We start from the raw sequence: 21247 nt of genomic DNA on the forward strand, positions 1-21247 counted from the left end.
CTTCAAGCCCGCCCCCACCAAAAATGCGGAGCGACATCCGCCAGACGCTTCCCTCCGCCGAAAATAATCTCGCCGATGTCAGAATTGTTCAAGCGTCAAATCGGAGGCCGAGTAATCTGCACCTCGGTATTATCTTCCCGGAGTGTAGTACCGGTAAGATGCGTACATCAATACCACGTAAATGATGCGATGTCAGACCTGCAGACGATTGCCATGCATCCAGGGACTATTACAGCAAGTCAGAATTTAGCTTCGTCACCTGCATGTCTAGCGTTTGCAATTGCAAAACCCGAAAACCGAGGGGCCTGTTAGCCTCCTTAGTCACGTGCATATAAACGTTGAAACATTGTACCCCAAATTCCATCCGAGAGGTAACTCTATTGCTCAATTATATCTCCAATCTCCCAATGGCAGACCTGTCACAACTAGAGACCTGTTTTCGAGAGCTGTCCAGTGCAATTCAAAGCTTTATTACCCACAGCCACCATGTCGCTTTCCCTGTGCAAAGCTCCGGAATTAACCCAACGCGTGTGACTACCCCAGATAGCTCTAACGGTGCTTGTCGCGCCCGAGAGTTAGCGCTAGCCAACCTAACCAGGCTTCAAATAATGTTGTTTGAGCCGGGTGACTTTTTACAGCAGCTGGCACTTCAGGTTTGTTCTCATTGAAATCGGTTCTAAAAACAAGCATCTGCTGATGAGCTGAAACATGTTACATTCGATAGACCCAGCTCCTTGCTTGTATCCAGTGGCTAGGGGAGTTCCAAGTTCCTGCATGCATTCCGATGGACGGTAGTGCTTTGATGAAAGATGTATCGGATTTGATTGGAGTTCCGGAGACACAACTTGGGCGCATCGTCAGTGTAGCTAGTTTGGGCGGGTTCTTACAAGAAGCAAAACCGGGACATGTGGCTCACAGTCCACTATCGGCTGCCTTCGTGGCCAAGCCATCGTACCTAGATGCAGCCATGTTCCTTGCTGATAAAGCAGCTCCAGCTGCGTGGAAGATGGCTGCTGCAACAAAACAAGTAAGAGATTCACCGCAAAAGGCTCAAGAGGTGATGTTCCACGAGGGCATTTTTGCAAATGCAGAAAAGTCCGAGCTCCCGCGACTGCAGCGACAGTGGCGCGCGTATCTTCGATATGGCCTTGGGCATCATTGTGATACCGCAACAGATATCCTTACTTGTTTGGGGACAAGTCAAATCGGCGCCGGATCACTGGTGGTAGAGGTATGCTACAGATGCATATGTGGAAATTCGCGACCGCTTGACTGATATCACTATAGGTTGGCGCGAGATCCACTGAGCGCGTGCTGGAACTCGCAAATAAATACCCCTGTTACCGGCTGATTGCCCAAATGAGCTCAACTGCCTCTATTCCATCGTCCATCAGCAGTAATGGCACCCCAGCGCCGAAACTCCGACACCCACGAATTCAAGTTCAATACCGCGATCCAGGCACCCCGCAGCCAATCGAGGATGCCAGTATCTACATAATCAATTTTCCTCTGCCAGAACCAGGGGCAACATGGACGTCCCTCATGGCGGAGCTTGACAGCGAGCTGCGGGCCCATTTGAGCGTGCTACACAAAAGACCTACTGCCACCTTAGTGCTCACGGCACCGGCATTACCTGAACGGGGGACGATACATGCGGATCCAGGAATTGAATCACGTCTACGAGATTTGTCCTTGATGCAGTTAGCAAACGAGCGTGAACATGAAATGTCGGAAGTCATTGGGTTATTGAATGGGATGGGCAATAGTGAGGGCCGGCTAGTGTTGGTGAATAAAGTGAGATCGAGGGGCCGAGGTGGCGCAGTCGCGTTGGAGATTAAGTACCAAGTCTACCCAGATCAATAGCAATTCCGTATTTCTACCAGGAGGCAAATAACAAATATGAGATACCCTATGGAAATGGCGATGATCAGTGGCCATCCCAATACGTAATAGACGTAGTAAACCATTAGACATCTCATTATTAAATCAAAATATGGGTTTGGGTGTTGGGACACAAATTTACGGATGATCCGCTTGCTTGGGAAACTCGTTATTGGGGTCCTTAGATCTAAGGCTTAACTTCCTCTGCGCCTAGCACCACCTACTAGCAAGCCATACGCCGTGGAAGAGAATGACATATTTGAAAGTATAAGAAGAGTATGTGAAGATATATGTCTGCCTATGTACTAAAGTTTATCAAGGCATAGATCCGTCTTGACAGTTGATCGGATGCAAATCTAAGGCCGCTGCTCCACAATGAAAATAATCCGAAACCGTCATAATCATAAATATCGTATCACCGTAGTAGATCCATAATTTCTGCTGACAAGTCACGAAGACGCTTGCGCAGGTTTGCTTGCATTTGATCGAAAATGGAGATAGGAAATGGAAACATAGTCTCAATGGATGTAAAGAGATCCGCATTGTTATCGAACGGGGGGGTTGGGGGTGCGCCATCTCGACCACCTACGCACTGAAAGCGTTGGGAGAGTGTGTTTACTAATCGTTGCACGCGATGCAACTGGCTGAGTATCTGTTGTCCAGTCAAACGTACGTGATCGTCACTGTCGACGCCATAGCTGCGCTTCCCTTCTGGCGCATATCGCTTCTGGATTGGCTGATCCACGCTCGGAAATCCCCACTCAGCGCTCTCCGCATCAATGTTTGGGGTTTGTCGAACAACTACGGCATACCAGGTGAGGATTTTGAGGACAATGATTGCTAGGATTGCGAGGAGATGTCCGTCATCGGTGCAATCGCATTGAAGCATTTCACTGATGGCTTCCACCGCCTGCTCGTTGCAGTTGATGACGGAATAAATTGTGGGAGCATGGCCGGATGGAGTTCGAACGGACGGGGAACATAGGGTCGACGGAGAAGGGAGATCTTTGAGCAGGCCGAGGGCACGGGCAAAATGGCAGGTCACGCCAGGGCCGTATTGGATGTCTGCAGGCCGAGCTGCTGGGGTTGTCACTTCCACGACTGAGGGTTCATGACTGGAGGCTAGCAGTGCATCGAGATCGTCCCCATCTGGCAACTCTAGCATGGGTAGTGAAAGGGAGGTTGATTGGAAGTCGTCTATTTGAAAGTTCAGGACATCCATTTCCGTAGCCGGTATCGTTGGGTCGGATGGCACGAAGCCCGCAGAAAAGAAATCCGAATATGATTCGGTGGACGGTGGTATTGGCGAGGGATGTCTATCCGTGGGCTCGGATAACGTCGCTGGCATCCAGGCCTGCGTGACTGGGGGTGAAGTTGAATTTTGCGCTCGATTTCCGGGCTTTCGTCCGGCACGCTTTGTCGCAAAGTACTCGCATACCTTCCCTTGTTTTGCACAGCGAGCGCAGCAGGGTTTCTCCTTGCTGCATTTTATTTTCGAGGCCGCACACCGGTTGCAGCTGTCACGCAGCCTGCGAACAGGTGCTGCTGTTGCTGCTGCTGCTACCAGAGGGGATTGTGCAGTGGTAGACATTGGTGTGAGTATCGACTAGAAATTGCATTGTAAGAATGGGCTCCCATGCTCGGATATGGCTTGTGTTGGTGGATACAACACATAGCCCCCTCAGGTCAAGATTGGGGCGGCGAATGTTGAATGGTCAGTCAGTCTCCATTCGCTCTACTTGAAATAAGCAGAAGGTTCTTAATCCCTGTCGACTCCACTAGCACTGTAAGTAATCATTCTGCAGAGGTAGGTGTGTGCGCTCCCTTGGCTCTGTTTTGCCACCAAAGAATGTTACAGCATTGTGCCTTGGGTACTTTTGTATCCTTGTCTAGATTGAAATCCTTTAGAGGCCAGAAGCTTACGCCGCTATAGGTGGGAATTGCGGTTATCTCCCACAGACAGGCGTGAGACAACGACACAACTCTGGTATTTCCGTGCAGAAACTGAGACCTGCATATATCTCTGGGCAAGTCCTAAGCATTGAGATCTCAAGCGATAAAACGGTTGCGGACTTCACTTATCTAACGGAGATAATTACTTCCCATGAAAATTCTCTCTTATCGACTGCATATGCGCAAAGTTTCCAAGGCAACAGGCATTGGGAACTGCCGCTCGGTCTTATGCAGCTACTGGGGGCGGAATTATAACGTCAGATTTGATTGTCATGACGAATGCAACTACTGGGGGCGGAATTATAACGTCAGATTTGATTGTCATGACGAATGGAAGTATTCCCGTGCTTACGCAGTTTTCTGCATGTAACGTTGGAATTATCTTAGGTAATTCACATGTGATAGTTAACGTATTCGGCAAGCGAGTGGCCACCGTAAGCGAGTAGCCACCCCAACTAAATGTATTAATTTCAAATGCATTTATCTCAACTGTAACGCCATTAAATTAAATATACTAAAATCATCTATCTAGCTAGGTATCTATTAAATCTATGCCCTATCTCTCTATACCTACTATACCTTAGTATAGCCCGCGTACGTGGTTCTAAAGCCGGTTCTTTATTTATACCGGCACCGGTATAGGGTTCTTTATCTACTTCTACGAGCTTAGTAATCAATTGAGAAGCTTCTTACACTAAGAGGCCGTCTTTAGCGGGTATCTACCTCCGGGATTGTTATGAGATACTCTACAAGTCAGGGTAGGTGCCTGTCAATCAGGTAGGAGAAGATAACAAGATATATGGTTCCCAAAGGAGTCAAAGACTGTTTCTTGAGGAGCCGTCAGGCTTCCTCCATATGGTCCAATTTATATACAGTCTCCCTATGTGGCTAGCGGGAGGAAATGTGACACGTGGAGCGGGGTCCCGTTCCTGCGGGGAACCCTTCCCGAGAAGATAGGGAAACACGGGCGATTCCCCTCCGGAGATGTCAAACCGCCCGTAGGCCTGAGGCACCAATCTGGGAATAGCCTCATGTCTGATTATATCGTAACAGGGATCTAGTACGCTTTTACTTCTACTTCTCGTTAGTAGCGTATAATTCCTTATTTTCGTTAGCGAGTAAGATAGTACCATATATTATAAGACGGAAGCCTTTTATAAGCTAGTTTAATATACGATCTAACGGGCTAGGTAGGCCCCAAGATCTTATACGAAGTAAAGCTTTAATTAATAAAGCTTACCGATATAACTAGTTCTTTCTCTATAAAGGTAGTTTTTAGGGTAAAATTCCGGCTCGATTTACTACCTCGGCTAGCTAGGGGGGTTAGGGTTCGAAGCCGGATATTAAGCTTAGAAATTACTCGGTTAGGTCTAAATAGTACTAAACTAGCTACTACGAAGCTATTTTTGATCGTCTCTGATTTAAAAGCTTTAATTCGTACGAGAGGGTATACTTTAAGGAAGTTAAGTTTATCGATATAGTTAATGCCGTTCTATATCTTAGATTTAACTATCCGACTATATATACGTTTTAATATAGCGAAATAACTAATGTTAAGAGATTATAAAAGATAAGATAAATACGCTAGTATATAGATTAATATTATCTTATTTTACTTATAGAGTATATTAATTTTAGATATTAAATAACTTATATAGCCGTCGAGTATTAAAAGTCGATACCCCCCCTTTATATATAAAGAAGTAGTCGGAATAAAGAGCTTTTTAAGCCAACAAAAGCTAATTTTATTAGAGGTCTAGCCGTTAGGACTAACTTCGAAACACTAGTCCTCCGGAAGGCTATCGAACTATAATTTAATAAGAACTTTACCTTTAAAGATTATATATAGAGGAAGGGCCTATCTAGAAGTATATATATAGTTAACTACTATTACCTATTTACGATTTCTAAGTTATAAAACTAGCCTCCGACTAACGTATTTCACTACCGAGCTGGACATACCACCGAGCTGGACACCCCAGAACACCATAGTAAATACGATATATTCTACGCTGGTAACTCAACGACCACGTCTTTTTTTTTTACTATTTGCCGATAGCTATTGATAAAGTTTTTGAACACTATATAGCGATTTTAAAGAATCCTATAACCTATATTGTTATACTATCGAAAATTACGTTACTGAGGGTCTGAATTATATATATCTGAATTACTAATTCATAGAATTTTTTTAAACTCCTCTTAGAGACTAGATAGCACCTAAAAAGCATTAGTTCTTAAGGGAAAGTCCCTATAGCCTAATGTTGTTGTGATACTGTGTTGTAATTTATCGCATTTACTATGGTGTTCTGGGTGTCCAGCTCGGGGGTATGTCCAGCTCGGTAGTGAAATACGTTATAGTATTCCCTTTTGATAATAACCTTTATAGTTATAGTTAATCCTATTATAAAACCGGCCTTATTAAAGTTATAGATATTATTAGGGTCGATTCTAAATTAAAGGATTATCTTTTAAACTACTCTATAATGATTTTCGGGCCTTTATATTTTATATACTTATAGTTGTACCGTCTCGAGAATCGGCAGGAGAGGAGAGGACGTCGTTTAATAAAATTCGTAACCTATTTTTCGCCGACCGAAAGAACCGGGGTAGTTCTATGCTTTTAAAGAAGAAGATCTACTATCTCTCGTACTATAGAGGGCCGGGGGGCTACTCTACGTAGATATATAGAGAGAATATATTTTTTAAGCGATTCCTCTTCAATTTCTATCAATTTAGATAAATCAGCGCGAGAATTCGCGCGGTATTATATTCTATCAATTCGGCGACGGAGAGTTATAAGCGAGATATTGAAAAATTCTCCATAATTCAAAAATTAGCTCCCCTGGATTAATGATTACGTGGGACGGGATCTGTAATATGAGGAGTTCATGATTTATTCAACCATAGACGCGATGAAGAATATGAAACTGGATTGATAGCTTTCATGGCAGTTGCCGCAATCCTCGGGTTACAGGGTATTGTTGGCTTGCAGGTACATATCAAATTCCCCGATGATCCGAATGCATAATGATGGAGTTCTCGCTGTCCGCCTACCCTTGATCACCGAAGCCATGCCAACTCGGATTTGGGGCCTACTAACTCGGTTGAATCGTACCTGGAATTGTCCGATTGACTCGGGACCGGTGGATAACTCCAGCACTATGTTACTCTGGCGGTTCTCCCACGACTTCATGTAGCAATCAAGTATTTTGCCTACTTATTCGAATACGCAAACAGATTAGCTCCAGCCTGATAGTTTCTTTCGATTTCTTCAATCCACCATGACCATAGATCCAACCTTCGAAGGTCTGTACCGAATCAAATCTTTTACTGGGTTCCTTAGTCCTGACACGAGAAACAGAGGTCACGGGCTGTCAACGTGCTCTATTTGAATGGGCAGACAGCTACGACACCAAAGTGAGTCAAAATTGATCACTATCCCCATCATAATGCTTCCTTGCTAACGCATCTCAGGACTGGGATCGTCTCAAAGAATGCATCGCACCCACACTGAGGGTATGTCCATGTCTTTCCATGCTTACATTCAAACTCATCTCACCGATTCAAAAGATTGACTACCGGTCTTTCCTTGATAAGATATGGGAAGCCATGCCTAGTGACGAATTTGTTGTGATGGCATCCGATCCCCGATTTTTGGGCAATCCCCTGTTAAAAACTCAACACTTTGTTGGTCTCAGTGCATGGAAAAAGACCAGTGAGGACGAAATTGAAGGGACCCATCAGCTGCGAGTTCCACACCAACGGTACACGGATATCACTTTGAAGGAAGTCGCTGTGAAGGGACATGCTCATGGTATTGCCACTATGTGGTACAGAAAGGTTGATGGAGTGTGGAAATTTGCAGGTGTTTGTCCTCAGATTCGTTGGACAGAATATGATTATGACAAGGTGTTTGCCGAAGGCAAGGAGCATTTTGGAGAGAGTGGTGATAAATCAGCTTAGACATACTATTGAATAGGAATTCTAATAAGTTGGCTTGAAATGTTTCTCCTGTTATTTTTCTTAACGCTCTGCTACAGCCTACTTGTTATTTTTATTGTGGTAGGAGACCCTTTTGCCTACCTGTGGTGGTTGGTATTTCAAGCTTTACAAGGCGTAGTGAATGCAAGAAACGGTCTTTTGAGATTTTTACTGATGACATGAAACCAAGAGAAGCATAAAAAAAAACGAAAGATGCCACCCACCAGAAAGTCCGAGGAATCTTTTATGGAAGAGCAGGCCAACCTAACTACGAAACGTCCTGACATGTAAGGATTGATACCATGAGCACGCATGCACAACATAGCCGGAATCTGTGAATAGAATCCTAGAATTGGAACCAAAAACCGAGAATATACAAGCACAAGAACAAGTGAGCCTTGTGGTAATCCAATAGTGATTGGAAGTTTAGAACTGCCCGATGCCGAGAAATGCTTGTATCAATCGGACACCGGAACCATAGACTTGGCAACCCCGGCATAATAATTGCCTATCCCGATTCAATTTTTCTAGAGAGGACCCATCACCTCTGCTGCTGAGATCAAACAATCCTCATTCGTGAACTGACAAGTGAATCATCATGGGTGAAGGAGGCTACCAACAGATCAACAAAACCCTAAATGCGTGTGCATTCGATGACTACTTGGCAACGCAACAGTCCAACCTGCCAAAGCTGCTGGATGTGGAGCAGCTGAGCCCACGGGTGATCCGAATTCTTGGCCAAAATGCTGGAAAGGTATGCTAGATCTTGCCTAGGTGTGAATTAAACAGCTCATAACTAATTTCACCATCCGAAGTTCACATTGCAAGGAACAAATACGTATATCATTGGCACCGGAAAGAGTCGACTCATAATCGACACCGCACAAGGTTACCGATCATGGGCCGACCTGATCGAGACCACACTTGACGAGCGCTCAATCGACTTATCGCACGTATTTCTGACGCATTGGCATGGCGATCACTCCAAAGGCGTGCCGGATCTACTGCGCATGTATCCTCATCTGACCGATGCGATATATAAGAATACCCCAGAGCCGAGCCAGCAACCGATCATGGATGGACAGGTATTCAAAGTGGAGGGAGCTACTATTCGCGCTGTTCATTCCCCCGGGCACTCACACGATCACATGTGCTTTATTCTCGAGGAAGAAAACGCAATGTTTACCGGTGATAATGTACTCGGTCACGGTACGAGTGCGGTCGAATATCTCGGATCATATATGGACTCACTGCGCAAGATGCAGTCCCAGGGATGCGTGCTCGGATACCCGGCGCATGGGGCTGTAATCCCCAACTTGCCTGCTAAGATTTCGCGCGAATTAAATCAAAAGATGCGAAGGGAGAAGCAGTGTCTCGTTGCGTTGGACCGGATTCATCGTGAAAGGGGGCGGCCTGGGCAGCTGGGGAGTGTCTCCGTTACCGAGTTGATTGAGGCGATCCATGGAGAACAATTAGATGAACAGGTGCGGACGATGGTTATTGGACCGTTTATGGAGGAGGTTTTGAGGAAGCTAGCGGAGGATGGGAAAGTTGGGTTTTGTGTGCGGAGGGGGGTGAAGAAGTGGTTTGCGCTCCCTTCCTTGACTGTTGGCGCCTGAAATATCTCTAGTTTGCCATGTGTTTTCTTTCAATGAGTTTTAAGCTACTAATTCCCTTCTTGTAGAATTGTAAGGCATTCAGGCAGGAAGGTAGCGAGGTGTTGCTTGCTTGCCTGCAGGTTCAGACCTCGTTTTGTCCCTATGAAGCATATTGTTAATGTGCTTGTGTGCTCAACATAATGTAATCACTCCGTCGAGTAGAAAGAATAGTGCCTGCAAGACATTTGATATATATTGTTGATCTTTAACATTTCTTGAAACTCTGTAACTGATGACCTTTCCTACTGGGCTATATGTGTATGACAGAGTCCCTAGTGGTTTGAAATGGGCAAAACAGCTTTCTGGTGAGAATAGTAGCGTAGAATCATAGCTATCACTTGTGTATACTAGCCACATAAATTAAGCAGCACCTCCGTCCACACCCAGCACCTTGCCATTGACCCATTCACTCTCGGCCGAGGCCAAAAAGCAGACCACCTTGGCAATGTCGATGGGATATCCGCAGCGCGTTAGGGGCGAGACGTTGGCGACAATCTGTGCGGCCGGTTAATATCGGATCTTAGGAATGTTTCTTGATGAAGTACTCACATCGAGGATTTGCTCCTTGGTTAACTTATCTGCGTGAGGCAGATAATCTTTGGCCGTTTCATGGAACATGTCCGTCACCGTGCCGCCAGGTGCAACAGCATTGACCGTGATCTTCTTATTTCCACAGTCCTTCGCAAGGCAGCGGACAAAAGTATTGATCGCACCCTTAGAAGCAGAATACAGCGAGTGTTTAGGGACAGTGAATGAGTCGGCGGTATTAGAACTCATCAAAATGATGCGGCCGGGGGAATTGAGGTGCTTGTAGGCCTCCCGAGCAACGAAGAATTGACCCCGAGTGTTGATACTGAAGACTCGGTCAAATTCCTCTTCTGTGACCTCACTCAAATGGCCGAAGGAAACAACGCCCGCATTTGAACAAACGATATCGAGGCCGCCGAAAACTTTGACGGCTTCCTCGAACAGACGAACTGTTTGGGGGACTTGGCTGACGTCGGCCTGGATGGCGACCGCATCGGAACCCAGCTTCTTGATTTGCTCAACCACGGAATTGGCTGGGCCAGAAGATTTGGCGTAGTTGACGATGACCTTTGCGCCGCAGCGGCCGAGCTCGACGGCCATGGCCGCCCCAATGCCGCGACCGGCGCCCGTTACGAGGGCGACCTTGCCATCGAGGCGGTAAGGCAAGTGTGTGGTGGGTGCAGCAGAGCCCATTATGATTTATAATTGTTAGATGGTTGGATGATAGGGAAGAGTTGGAAGACAAATTGCTGGACTTGGAGGAAGTTCTTAGAGCTTTTTGTTGTGTTGCTACGGCACATTTCCCCTGCAGCCAATCCCCCGGGCTCATCGACTATTGCCCGAATCTCGGTTTTCCTTTTCTCGACCGATCGGGGCGGGGGATCCTTGCATGTAAATCGGAGCTGTCAAGAGCTGGCATAATTGTAAACTTGCAGACCGAAACCTTTCCAAAGTTGTTAAAACAATCCCTATCTGGATACCACCACTCTCAATAACCAGACACAAGATCCACATTTCGATATGCCAGCCCCCGAGAAAACCCAAGCAGCAACGCTTGAGAAATTCATCGATGCCTGGAAGAGATGGGATGCTCAGGAGTGGCTGGCCCTCTTCTCCGATGGGTTCACCCAAGTGACTCTTCCCTTAGGCCTCGGGATCCCCAGCAGGCCTCGAGCCCAGGTTGCGCAGGTTTTGCCGGCTCTCATGGCAACCGTCAAGTCGTATGAGGTATGGTAAGATCGCTATAGTTAGGATAGCAAGCACTAAACAAATTCTGTCGCAGCTGACTGTACGCCATGTCGTCCATGATGCTGCAAACAACAAGGCAGCTATATACGCCTCATCCAAAGGCACCCTCCCGTGGGGCAAATGGCAAATGGACTACGCCGCTTTTCTGACATTTTCAGAGGCTGGAGATAAGGTGGATGCGGTCGAGGAAATGTTGGATACGGCGAGGTTGCAAGAATTTGGGCCCAAGTTTGGGGAATACCTGGCAGCCAACGGAGGACCAGTTGCGGTGGCAACAGGAATTAAGCAAACAGTCTAGCTTGATTTGTATCTTACTATATTTGCCTGGTTAGATAGCAGCTACTCAGTCTATGAATACAGAAGTAACTGGAGCCTTCACTGGAGCATTCCGAACAGACACTTGAAAAAAGAACAAACTTCTATCATCACTATTTACATGTCATGGAGGGTTTGCAACTAAAATTGTTGGTGAGCTAGAACACTCATTACTCCTTTCTCCCTCTGGGGTAAAAATGCAGTATGCCCGTTCCAGAGAAGCTCCTATTTTCAATTGTCTATCCAAGACTCTTGGTAAATGTCAAATCAGCCTTCTCCTTCTCTCTTAACAAGGTCTCTTCACCCCGACGCGGTACAAACTTCACCTTGAATGGCTTGGGCATCATCACAACCGCAGGGGTAAAGCCAGTCTCAAGATTCGAGTCCAATGGCCCATCCGGAAAAATGTCAAACGCCCACAAAATTTCCGCACACGCGATTCTCGCATTTTGGAAAAAGAAATCCTTTCCCAGACACTCCTTCCGCCCTGCACCAAAGGTATAAATTGGCTTCCGACCTTGCTGTGAGATACCGTCCTTAGCTCCGGTGGGATTTTTGTAATATCGATCCGGGTTGTAGAGCTCGGGCTTATCGAAGAAATCCGGGTCATGATGAATAGACCATTGGTTGATTACTACTGAGGATCCCTTTGGGATACGGTAGCCCAAGATTTCCTCATCGGCGACACTTTCGCGAGGAAGACCGAATTGGCTCATAAAGTATGCCCCCAATGGACGCCAGCGTTGGGCTTCCGTTACGCAGGCGTTTACATAGGGGAGTTTGTCGAGCTCAATATTGTCAGGAAGTTCTTGTGATCCAAAAACCGAGTCAATTTCGGCCTGAGCGCGGCGTTGAACTTCAGGGTGCGCGGCAAGTGCGAGAAGGAGAGTATGGAATGACATCAGCGTGGAGCCTACAGCGGCATCGCTGGGACTTGGTTAGCATTTGATATGATTCGGGCGGGGGAAAAGGGGATTTACAATAGTCCTCCCATGAACACCGTCATATCCAACCCTTCCTCGTTGGTAAAAGTGTCGGACGCCTGACGCAACAATTTGGGAATGATTGCTAACGGACTGAAAGTGCCACCCTGAGATTTCATTCTCTTCTCAGCTTGCAAAATGAGATCATTATATGCACTAAGTAGGTACTTGCGCGCAACAGGTGCTTTGTGCTTCCATTGGGCAAACACGGCAGGAACCCAGCGTAGGACGGGGAAAAGATCCACTGGCGGATTGGTAGGATCAAGGAGTTCAATCCAAAGCCGCTGCGAGAGGTTGTAATCGTCTATCCATTTCTTGCCGAAATCTTGGACATAATCCTCAATTGGTGCTCCACTCATCATGGCCACGGGCGTGGCAAGCGACCTAGACCGGTAAAAAAATTAGTTTCATTACTGATCGGATCCAAGATATTTAAATACCATGGCACCAAATGATCTGCCCATTTATCCCCATTTTTAGAAAGCTCATAGACCAGGTTTGCTCCCGCCGCCTTCTGCATCGGTGCCAAGTTGTTGAGGCCTGTCCCAACTAAGGTCTGTTTGGCCAGCGATCGTAGCCGGTTGCCGTAGTCGTTTCGCATAAACAAACTATACGAATACTTTCCTTCTGGAACAATGTGGTTCTGGGCAATATACATGCCTGGTCGCTCCGAGAAGGATGTAGCCCGCTTGACAATGAGCTCATGGACCAGTGCGGCATCGTTCAGAACGACGACGTTTCGAGGTCCCAGCTTCAGGCCCATGATGGGGCCATATTTTTTGGCCCAGGCATCAAGCTGAAAGAAGTGCCATACTGAGGGAATTTGGTGCCAATTACCGAGACCGAGAACGGTGGGTGGTCCAGGAGGGAAATTCTTCGGCCGTGTGGTAGACAGCAGCCATTTCACACCAATATAGACCAATGGGAAAACGATAGCAGATAAGGAGTAGATGGTTGAGATGGACAATGACATGGTGAATTTGTAATACAATATTCATCCAAAAGATCTTGAATATAGTATACTGGCCAAGCTCTTTTGATGTGTTGTTGAATATAAATCATTATCGACGCACAACTCGGGCAATTCCGCAATCGGGGTTGCATATTAAGCCCATGTATATCCCCAAAAAATATTAAATACAGGGGTAATGATTGTTTCAGCACAGGAAGAAGATCCCTGACGACTTGTCTGCAATCATCATCCATTGGACCTGAGACGAGTGTCAGCAATCCACCGGTCTTGAATGTACCGACTCCCGGTGGTGGACTTGGCTAACAAATATAATAGAGCGATCGGGCGAAAACAAACCCGTTTGAATACCGCAATTTGCTTCTCTCTTTCTTTCTCTTTGTCTCCCCAGTTTCAGACTTTCTCGCTATCTGCAACACACCATGCCTGTCCCATATCTCCCGTACCTTCTCGATGGGGCTTCTGTCACCGTCGCCACCCTTCTAATCTACACTGGAGTGAGATGTCTCCAGGATCCTCTTTCATGTACTTAAATTCACCACTCTTGAACGGCAATGAACATGCTAATGGAACAAGTGGCTAAAACCTTCGGTCTCCCAACCGCAACCGCAGACGAGGTGGTGTTCTTCCAGTCCTCCACTGGGCGCAATATCGGAGCCGGTCTTTTCATCTACATAATGACTTACCTACGAGAGCACCGGCTGTTGGGAATTTTCTTCCTGTGTTGGTCGACGGCCGGCATGGCGGACACCAAGCTCCTGATGGAGCACCCACGCGGAGAGCTAGTTGGGATGCATATTCGCAACACCTGCGCGTTGTTGGTTTTGGGTCCTCTGTTGATCCAAAGTGCAAGCCAATAGACCTGCGGGAGATCAGTGGGAGACCAATGAGAGATATAGATGCATGAGGCGGCGGTTGAAGCAGCACCAATGATGTTTTGAATTGTTTTTTCGCTACAGGTGAAACAGTTGGAAATAGATTAGATGAGAACGCGCAATCTGATGCAACTTTGTGTAATCAGATATGTCAAGGCAATTAATGCTGAAAATTAATATACCTTAGCTCGAATTTCGAGGGTAAAGAATTGTTCAGAATGTTGGGATACGCCAGAGGCCATTTGGGTTACAAGTCAGACACAAGAGTGTCTCGTCTACAAGCGCAATGAGTGTTATTGCGTTTTCTCCAGTCTGCGGTGATTTCGGGGAATTGAATGCAGCCTCGGAGTGTTAGATCCCCGATAGCCCCTCATCGCCAGTTCTCATAAACCCAGCATTGCTCATGGAACTCAGTTCAATCAATTGAAGATTCTGTACAGCCCATCAATAACGACCCATTGCCGCTCAAATGTCTTCGTCATCCCTCAAAATAGCCATCGTCGGTGCCGGCCCAGCTGGTTTGACCCTGGCGTCCCTGCTAACAGCCAGCAAACACGCGTTTGATTTCACGATCTTTGAGCTGAGAGAAAAACCAGATCCTGCAAATGTAAATGTTCCGTCGGGAAATTTAGATCTGCAAGAAGAGTATGGTTTGAAGGTAGTTAAAGCCTGTGGGCTTTACGAGCGCTTCCTCGAAATCGACAGTGGCTGTACCGAGCAAACGACCATTGTCGATAAGACCGGCCACGTCTTTCTTGACCGCGTCGGCGAAGGTCGTCCTGAAATCTCACGGAATGCACTGGCCCATCTATTACTCTCTGCGATCCCCGAAGACCGTATTCAGTGGAATACCAAAGTTCTCTCCGTGAGATCTGGTGGTGTCATTGAGTTCCAGAACAAGACTACTGAATCCACCACCGCCAGCTTTGACCTCATTGTGGGTGCTGATGGCGCCTGGTCTCAAGCCCGGGCAGCCATTCCAAAGGCACCCGCACCAATCTACAGTGGTGCCTGTTCTGTCACTCTCGACGTCCCCAGCCTCCCCGGCAAATATCCCGACCTTGACAAGCTCCTTGGCGGTGGAACCTATGCTGCTTGCAGCGATGGAAAGGTGCTTCTCTCACAAAGGGGAATCCACGGCACAGCTCGACTCTACCTGTTCCTGCACTCTAAATGCCAAGCTGAAACCCACCGGAAGCTGCAGGACTCGGCTCACGATGATAAGTTTGGACCGAACCCAGTCCTGAACGCCAATCCCCTTCTATCTGTCCTTCCAACAAACCACAAAGATCTTCTGAAAGTTCTCCTTTCCGATTCGGAGTTATTCTCGACCTGGTCGGATGATATCAAGAAGCTTCTTACCATTTCCTGCGAGGCCCAGCCAGAGGACCCCCCCGTCGATGCACGTCCACTATACATGCTTCCTCTGGACCCATTCCCACACTCCCACACCGAGGGAATTGCGCTAGTAGGTGATGCTGCGCATCTGATGACTCCTTTCGCAGGAAAGGGGGTGAACACGGCAATGGCGGATAGTTTGGCTCTGGCGGAGCACCTAGAGAAGCTTTTGGATGCATCGGAGGGGAGCAATAGCTTCAAGGCTGACCTTGACAAGTCGCTAATTGCATTTGGGGATGAGGTGCACCCGCGAGCGAAGGCAGCTATGACATTGACTTGGATGAGTTTGTTGTTGTCGTATGACGAGAGTGGACCGGCAAAGTTGTGTCAGGTTATGGCAGCGCACCATTAGTTTCGCAAGGCTTAGCTAGTGATGTTTTGAATATATGAAATGTGTTCTTGTTACTGTGAGAGTTGTTCTATCAAATTTCAAGGAACCTCAATCTCGGTTGGGGTTAAGGCATTCCTCAGCCAACGTCTATTCCTAGTGAAACACCAGTGCATCAAAGGCGGCTAAAAGTAGCTGTCATAACATGAAGTGATGATTTACCGCTAGCAACTGATTCGGCACTTTTGGCACATATAAGATCACAATTCTTTGCTTTTATGTAATTCTGTGTCAAGCCGCAACTCTAGTTGTAACTTGAGGGTATTTCAACCTTCAATCGCCCAAATGGCATTTTCTACGGAGTATTTAATCAATCAACCATTTTTTCATCCCAGATTTCGATTCCGCTTAATCCTATTTTTCCTGTTCCTATACCAGTCCATACAGTCTGAGTTGCTCTGATACAAGGTTAAGTCACGATCTTCTAAACTGGGATTTCAGGATTAGATGTTGTTCAGGTAATTCTAAACAACATTTATCCTTCAAAAAGATATTGTTTTATCGTTCGTTATTAAATACGTAATTAGAGTGCCTGGTAGGGAGATGAACAGCAATACATTTATTATCTGGAGGCTTGAATGAAACGGCTTCATTGTACAACTAACCATACCAAAAGATATAAAGACAACATTGCAAAATGAAAGTCTGGATCTTACGATTCCTGTGATTTTGAAATGGGTTCAATATTGAATGGCTCATTCTCTTTGATAGGTCAGATCCCTCGGGGATAAAAATAAGCCGAGTGTCGGTGATCGATGATATTTCACACCGAGCTACTCTAGGGCTTACTGGAAGTACGACATTCATCCGGCTTCGTATGGGGTGACTCCAGTTTCATTTCGGGGCTTTGTCAAGCACCGAGTTCTTCTGTATTCATAGATAGGAGAGCTAATATTGCAAATATTATACTGCCAGCTTTCCCAACCACAAACATATTCCTTGAAGAAAGTTGCTTCGCAACATCTGCTTCCACGAGATATATACACTATGTCTGACCACAAATTCATTGTTGCAGGCGACCAGCATGAGTTTGACCCCGAAAAATGGGCGTCAAGTAGCACCGATGGGCTTCCCAAACGTCATCCGGAAACTCATGTGAACGTCTTGATTGTCGGGGCTGGTTTTGGAGGACTCATGACGGCTCTTGAGTGTTGGAGAAAAGGACATAATGTGGTTGGGATCCTCGAGCGCAACACAGGTCCTAACTATAGCGGTATGTCCGTCACCCATCAATCTTATTAAAAGCTCCTAACACAAATAGGTGACCTGATCATCATTCAACCTTCCGCAGTTGCTGTCTTCCGTCACTGGCCAGACATGTATCGCGAGATTGAAGAAGACAAAGTTGATGCACCAACCTACTACGTCCGACACAGTGGTGAAATCATCTACGGTCCCTCGAATCCAACCTACAATGACCCGGAACACGCAGGGGAGCGAAAGAACACCCCATTCGTTGGACCCGTGCAGATCCGCAAGCAGTTCTACCAAATGCTCTTGCGCCAGGTGGCCAAGCTCGGACTCCGCGTCGAGTATGGACAGCGCGTGGACCGCTACTTTGAAGATGAAGCCGCAGGACTGGGAGGCGTGGTCGTTGAGGATGGATCAATCCGAGTTGCGCACATAGTTGTGGCGGCAGATGCCTTCCGCTCACGCTCGGAGTTGCTCGTCGCAGGCGAACACATGCCCACACGGTCCAGCGGAATGTCTGTCTATCGCAGCGCATATCCTCGCAAGCTGACCGAGAACAACGAAGCAGTGCAGAAGCGATGGGGTCCTGGGACATCGACAAAGGAGTACTGGCTCGGCCCAGGCATGCACATGGGACTCTTCGTGTCTGACGAATTGATTGCGTTCGGGCTCACGCCACGCAACAGCTTTCTGACCGACGGAAGCGATGATCCGACCGAGTCGTGGGATCCAGATGTCGACCCGGAGGAAGTGTTGAAAGTGCTGCAACGCGTACCAAACTGGGATCCAGCTGTCGAAGGCCTGATTAGATGTGCACCTTGCGGCGCGGTAATTCACTGGCCACTGCTCTGGCGCAATCTGCGACCCCAATGGACTTCCAAAGGAGGTCATGTCGTGCAACTAGGTGACTGCGCACATTCCAGTGTGCCTGCCTCCGCGGCTGGCGCTACGCTAGCACTGGAAGACGCCGCCACGCTGGCCGCGTGTCTTCAACTTGCCTCTGTCGGTGGACCTACTGGTGCGCCACTTGGGGCTAAGGTTTATAACCTCTTGCGCTATCAACGTGTTAGCTGCGTACAGAAGATGGCTTTCGTTAACTCCCAGGCATTGAATGCATCTTCCAGCAATTGGGAAGCAATCGAGAAGGATCCCAAGCAGGTGCGCATTCGTTTCCCGAAATGGGTCTTCAGGCATGACCCGGAAGCCTATGCGTACGAGAAATATGGCCAAGCATTTGCACATCTCGTGGCAGGAAGTGATTTTGAAAATACCAATTTCCCACCTGGGCATAAGTTTGTGCCATGGACGATAGAGGAGGTGCAACAGGATATCCGCGAGGGGAAGAGGGTGGAGAATCTATTGGATGGAGATTGGTCCTAGAGGTTGGTTAGGCCCTCGGATAGAGCCCAGCAGAGCATATCTAAATGCAGTAGCAAACTAAATCGCTTGAATTGGAAAATAAAATTTAGTTTTGTGATCGATTATTGGAAGACAATAAAACACTAGCCTTGGTAAACGATCCAACCGAGTATTATTCAACCATACTAAACAAATTCAATCTCTAATACTTATAACTATCCTGGTCCACCTGAGGGCAGATAAGAATGCAAAAATGGGAAAAAATGACGCAGTAGGCCCGTCAGAATACACATTGGCGTCCCTGAAGGAAACCTCGCTCGACCATTAGTGTTGACCACGCTCACACTGCGCATATCATAACGACCGTCCTGCTCATCCACCGCCTCAACCATTGCTGCTGCAAGATCCAAGTAGGACAGTGGACTGTTCTCATCTGTCAAGCTCAGAGCATGACCTCGCTGGGTATCCACTGACAGTGCACCAGGCTTGATGTAAATTGTCGTCAACCACGCGGCCTCTGCTCGAAGAATTCTCTCCGTTTTTATCAGATCATCATAGACGAAAGAAGCCGAGCGAAGCAGAACTTGTCGAAGAATGAAGGGTACATGGCGGGAAAAGTGATCATCTATTGTTGCCGAAGACAACAGGACAATCTTGGGGGCTTGGTCGATGGATCGGAGAGCGTGAATCACTGCTGTCGATGTATCTTGGGCCAAGCGACATCCAGGAATATTATCATTTGTCGAGAGGACAAGGAATACTGCGTGGCAGTCACGGAGACACGACTCAAGCAGCTTTCTATCTTTGATGCTTCCTTGGAAGACCTTCACTTGCTCATTGTCTTTGATTGCTGGAAGCAGACGCAGAAGCTTGTCTTGATTCCGACAGTAGGCATTGATTTGAGCATCTGGGCGCTTGAGGAGGTTTTGGAGGAGCGCTGTGCCACAGTTACCGGTTGCCCCAAGGACTGCGTAGCGAGGCATGTTGAGAGTGGTTTACAACGTTGTGGTAACTACGCATTATGTTGGCGACATACTTTTATGGTATTGGCTACGAGGAGATGACTGGATCAGTACATCGTGAACGGATACCGAAATATCCAAAATGCGGGTTCTTCAAAACTTTCCAACCGTCAGCCCCCTGCGGAGGCCGATTCAACGGCATATCGGACAGTAGGGCAATTTCTAATGCCCCGACTCGGCACATTTCGTATCACAGCCCTTTTCCGATACCAAGCTATACTGTAATAAAATTAGAGGTGGATGATGCCTTATTATTTACTTTGCTTAGGTAGGAGTGGTTAAAACACAATATCCGCCAATAACTAAGCAGTCGTTTTAGGATTACTAGGCCGTGTAGCTTGTGGTTTTTCGCCAGTAAATTAATAGCCACAGAAAAAACAATTAGAAATTTCCAAGTAGAATACTTCAATTTGCCTAATCTATTAACGCCGGGTAGCCAAGATAATTTGTGCAGGGAAATACCCACGCACCACACGTCCATCTCCCAGTAGTTCATCCAACTCTGCAAAAAGACCCGCGAGGACAGCCAAATTTTCGGCCACAAAGGGGAATGAGCAGAAATGCTCTTTGATCCCATCCAAATCCTTTTCGAAGCTCCATCCCTCTTCGTCTTCGAAAAGCACCTCGTCATCGGGACCCGTGAAATTGGGCTCCGTCTTACGATAAGCCTCCGGAGGCAGCAGCCCAGTAATTCCCCCACTTCTGAAGTTGAGATGTACTCTCTGAGCACCAGAGACGAATACTTCCGGATCCAAAGGTGCCATATTGGCGTCACCAGTGCGCGCCAGGACACGAATTGTGTCGGAGCTGCTGATGCCCGGTTTTTTCAACAATTGTCGACCCCCTTCGTGACTGATCCGCTGCCATAGATCCTGTAATTTGGCATCGTAAAATCGGGCAGGCCCGAATGATCCACAGGCAAATGTTCCGCCGGCTTTCAGCTGCTGGGCGATGGCGGCCATTGCCACCTGCTGATCGGGGAAATGCATCACATTTGTCGCGAATACCATGTCCACACTACCAGGCAGTATATCATCCACCTCCTCAACCTTGGCTGTGCGGTAGCTGAATCCGTCTGTTCCGAGACGATCCTCAGCTAGCCCAACATTCTTGGCCACAATGTCGGAAACGATGACATGTTGGAAGCGAGAGCGTAACTTTTGAGAGTATGGCCCGTTTCCTGCTCCGGCATCGTGGACAGTTCCGAAGACTCCGCCGTGGGATTCATGATAATTAAAAATGCGGTTGAAGAACGACTCGGGGGCTTGAGGGCGGCCTTTGAGATAGTTGTTCCAGAACTCTTTATCTTGAGCGAAGATCTTGGTATCAAGATTCATGGTCGCTGTTGTTATTTTGATTGGGCGAGAATGAGATCAAGGGGGCTTATTTGAAGCTAGGATTCCCGACAGAAAGCTGTGGTGTGATCAAAGGACTTTGGAGTGGGCATATATAGAAGATTTCGATCATGTAAATACCATGCACACTATTCATTGC

At 47.2% G+C, this 21247-nt stretch overlaps 12 protein-coding genes across 12 annotated transcripts; 7 read left to right on the forward strand and 5 right to left on the reverse strand.

Annotated features, from left to right (window-relative positions):
• Window positions 1–407: 407 nt before the first annotated feature.
• tpcD (trypacidin cluster transcriptional coactivator tpcD) lies at window positions 408–1863 on the forward strand (the record flags this gene model as incomplete). Its single annotated transcript, XM_056900582.1, has 3 exons — window positions 408–653; window positions 725–1231; window positions 1288–1863. 3 exons carry the CDS (start codon window positions 408–410, stop codon window positions 1861–1863), a joined length of 1329 nt encoding a protein of 442 aa, XP_056749250.1.
• A 433-nt stretch (window positions 1864–2296) lies between these two features.
• On the reverse strand, window positions 2297–3472 carry tpcE (Zn(II)2Cys6 domain-containing transcription factor tpcE; the record flags this gene model as incomplete). Its single annotated transcript, XM_056900583.1, has 1 exon — window positions 2297–3472. One exon carries the CDS (start codon window positions 3470–3472, stop codon window positions 2297–2299), a length of 1176 nt encoding a protein of 391 aa, XP_056749251.1.
• A 3646-nt stretch (window positions 3473–7118) lies between these two features.
• N7537_009530 (dehydratase AgnL8) lies at window positions 7119–7800 on the forward strand (the record flags this gene model as incomplete). Its single annotated transcript, XM_056900584.1, has 4 exons — window positions 7119–7143; window positions 7199–7254; window positions 7312–7353; window positions 7408–7800. The coding sequence occupies 4 exons, from the start codon at window positions 7119–7121 to the stop codon at window positions 7798–7800; spliced, it is 516 nt and encodes a 171-aa protein (XP_056749252.1).
• Window positions 7801–8416: 616 nt separating this feature from the next.
• tpcB (metallo-beta-lactamase type thioesterase tpcB) lies at window positions 8417–9437 on the forward strand (the record flags this gene model as incomplete). The annotated part of the gene is made up of 2 exons (XM_056900585.1): window positions 8417–8572; window positions 8634–9437. 2 exons carry the CDS (start codon window positions 8417–8419, stop codon window positions 9435–9437), a joined length of 960 nt encoding a protein of 319 aa, XP_056749253.1.
• A 399-nt stretch (window positions 9438–9836) lies between these two features.
• N7537_009532 (SDR family oxidoreductase) lies at window positions 9837–10697 on the reverse strand (the record flags this gene model as incomplete). The annotated part of the gene is made up of 2 exons (XM_056900586.1): window positions 9837–9971; window positions 10026–10697. The coding sequence occupies 2 exons, from the start codon at window positions 10695–10697 to the stop codon at window positions 9837–9839; spliced, it is 807 nt and encodes a 268-aa protein (XP_056749254.1).
• A 327-nt stretch (window positions 10698–11024) lies between these two features.
• Window positions 11025–11550, forward strand: N7537_009533 (nuclear transport factor 2 family protein; the record flags this gene model as incomplete). Its single annotated transcript, XM_056900587.1, has 2 exons — window positions 11025–11231; window positions 11287–11550. 2 exons carry the CDS (start codon window positions 11025–11027, stop codon window positions 11548–11550), a joined length of 471 nt encoding a protein of 156 aa, XP_056749255.1.
• Window positions 11551–11806: 256 nt separating this feature from the next.
• N7537_009534 (uncharacterized protein) lies at window positions 11807–13523 on the reverse strand (the record flags this gene model as incomplete). Its single annotated transcript, XM_056900588.1, has 3 exons — window positions 11807–12494; window positions 12548–12934; window positions 12991–13523. 3 exons carry the CDS (start codon window positions 13521–13523, stop codon window positions 11807–11809), a joined length of 1608 nt encoding a protein of 535 aa, XP_056749256.1.
• A 557-nt stretch (window positions 13524–14080) lies between these two features.
• On the forward strand, window positions 14081–14380 carry N7537_009535 (DUF4267 domain-containing protein; the record flags this gene model as incomplete). Its single annotated transcript, XM_056900589.1, has 1 exon — window positions 14081–14380. The coding sequence occupies one exon, from the start codon at window positions 14081–14083 to the stop codon at window positions 14378–14380; it is 300 nt and encodes a 99-aa protein (XP_056749257.1).
• A 484-nt stretch (window positions 14381–14864) lies between these two features.
• Window positions 14865–16145, forward strand: N7537_009536 (FAD-dependent oxidoreductase; the record flags this gene model as incomplete). The annotated part of the gene is made up of 1 exon (XM_056900590.1): window positions 14865–16145. One exon carries the CDS (start codon window positions 14865–14867, stop codon window positions 16143–16145), a length of 1281 nt encoding a protein of 426 aa, XP_056749258.1.
• Window positions 16146–17168: 1023 nt separating this feature from the next.
• On the forward strand, window positions 17169–18752 carry N7537_009537 (FAD-dependent oxidoreductase; the record flags this gene model as incomplete). Its single annotated transcript, XM_056900591.1, has 2 exons — window positions 17169–17394; window positions 17443–18752. The coding sequence occupies 2 exons, from the start codon at window positions 17169–17171 to the stop codon at window positions 18750–18752; spliced, it is 1536 nt and encodes a 511-aa protein (XP_056749259.1).
• Window positions 18753–18946: 194 nt separating this feature from the next.
• On the reverse strand, window positions 18947–19714 carry tpcG (oxidoreductase tpcG; the record flags this gene model as incomplete). The annotated part of the gene is made up of 1 exon (XM_056900592.1): window positions 18947–19714. The coding sequence occupies one exon, from the start codon at window positions 19712–19714 to the stop codon at window positions 18947–18949; it is 768 nt and encodes a 255-aa protein (XP_056749260.1).
• A 461-nt stretch (window positions 19715–20175) lies between these two features.
• Window positions 20176–21090, reverse strand: tpcM (methyltransferase tpcM; the record flags this gene model as incomplete). The annotated part of the gene is made up of 1 exon (XM_056900593.1): window positions 20176–21090. The coding sequence occupies one exon, from the start codon at window positions 21088–21090 to the stop codon at window positions 20176–20178; it is 915 nt and encodes a 304-aa protein (XP_056749261.1).
• Window positions 21091–21247: the final 157 nt, after the last annotated feature.

The sequence above is a fragment of the Penicillium hordei genome (genome assembly GCF_028827395.1).
Source record: "Penicillium hordei strain IBT 12815 chromosome Unknown utg000005l_segment0_segment0, whole genome shotgun sequence".
Lineage (NCBI taxonomy): Eukaryota > Fungi > Ascomycota > Eurotiomycetes > Eurotiales > Aspergillaceae > Penicillium > Penicillium hordei.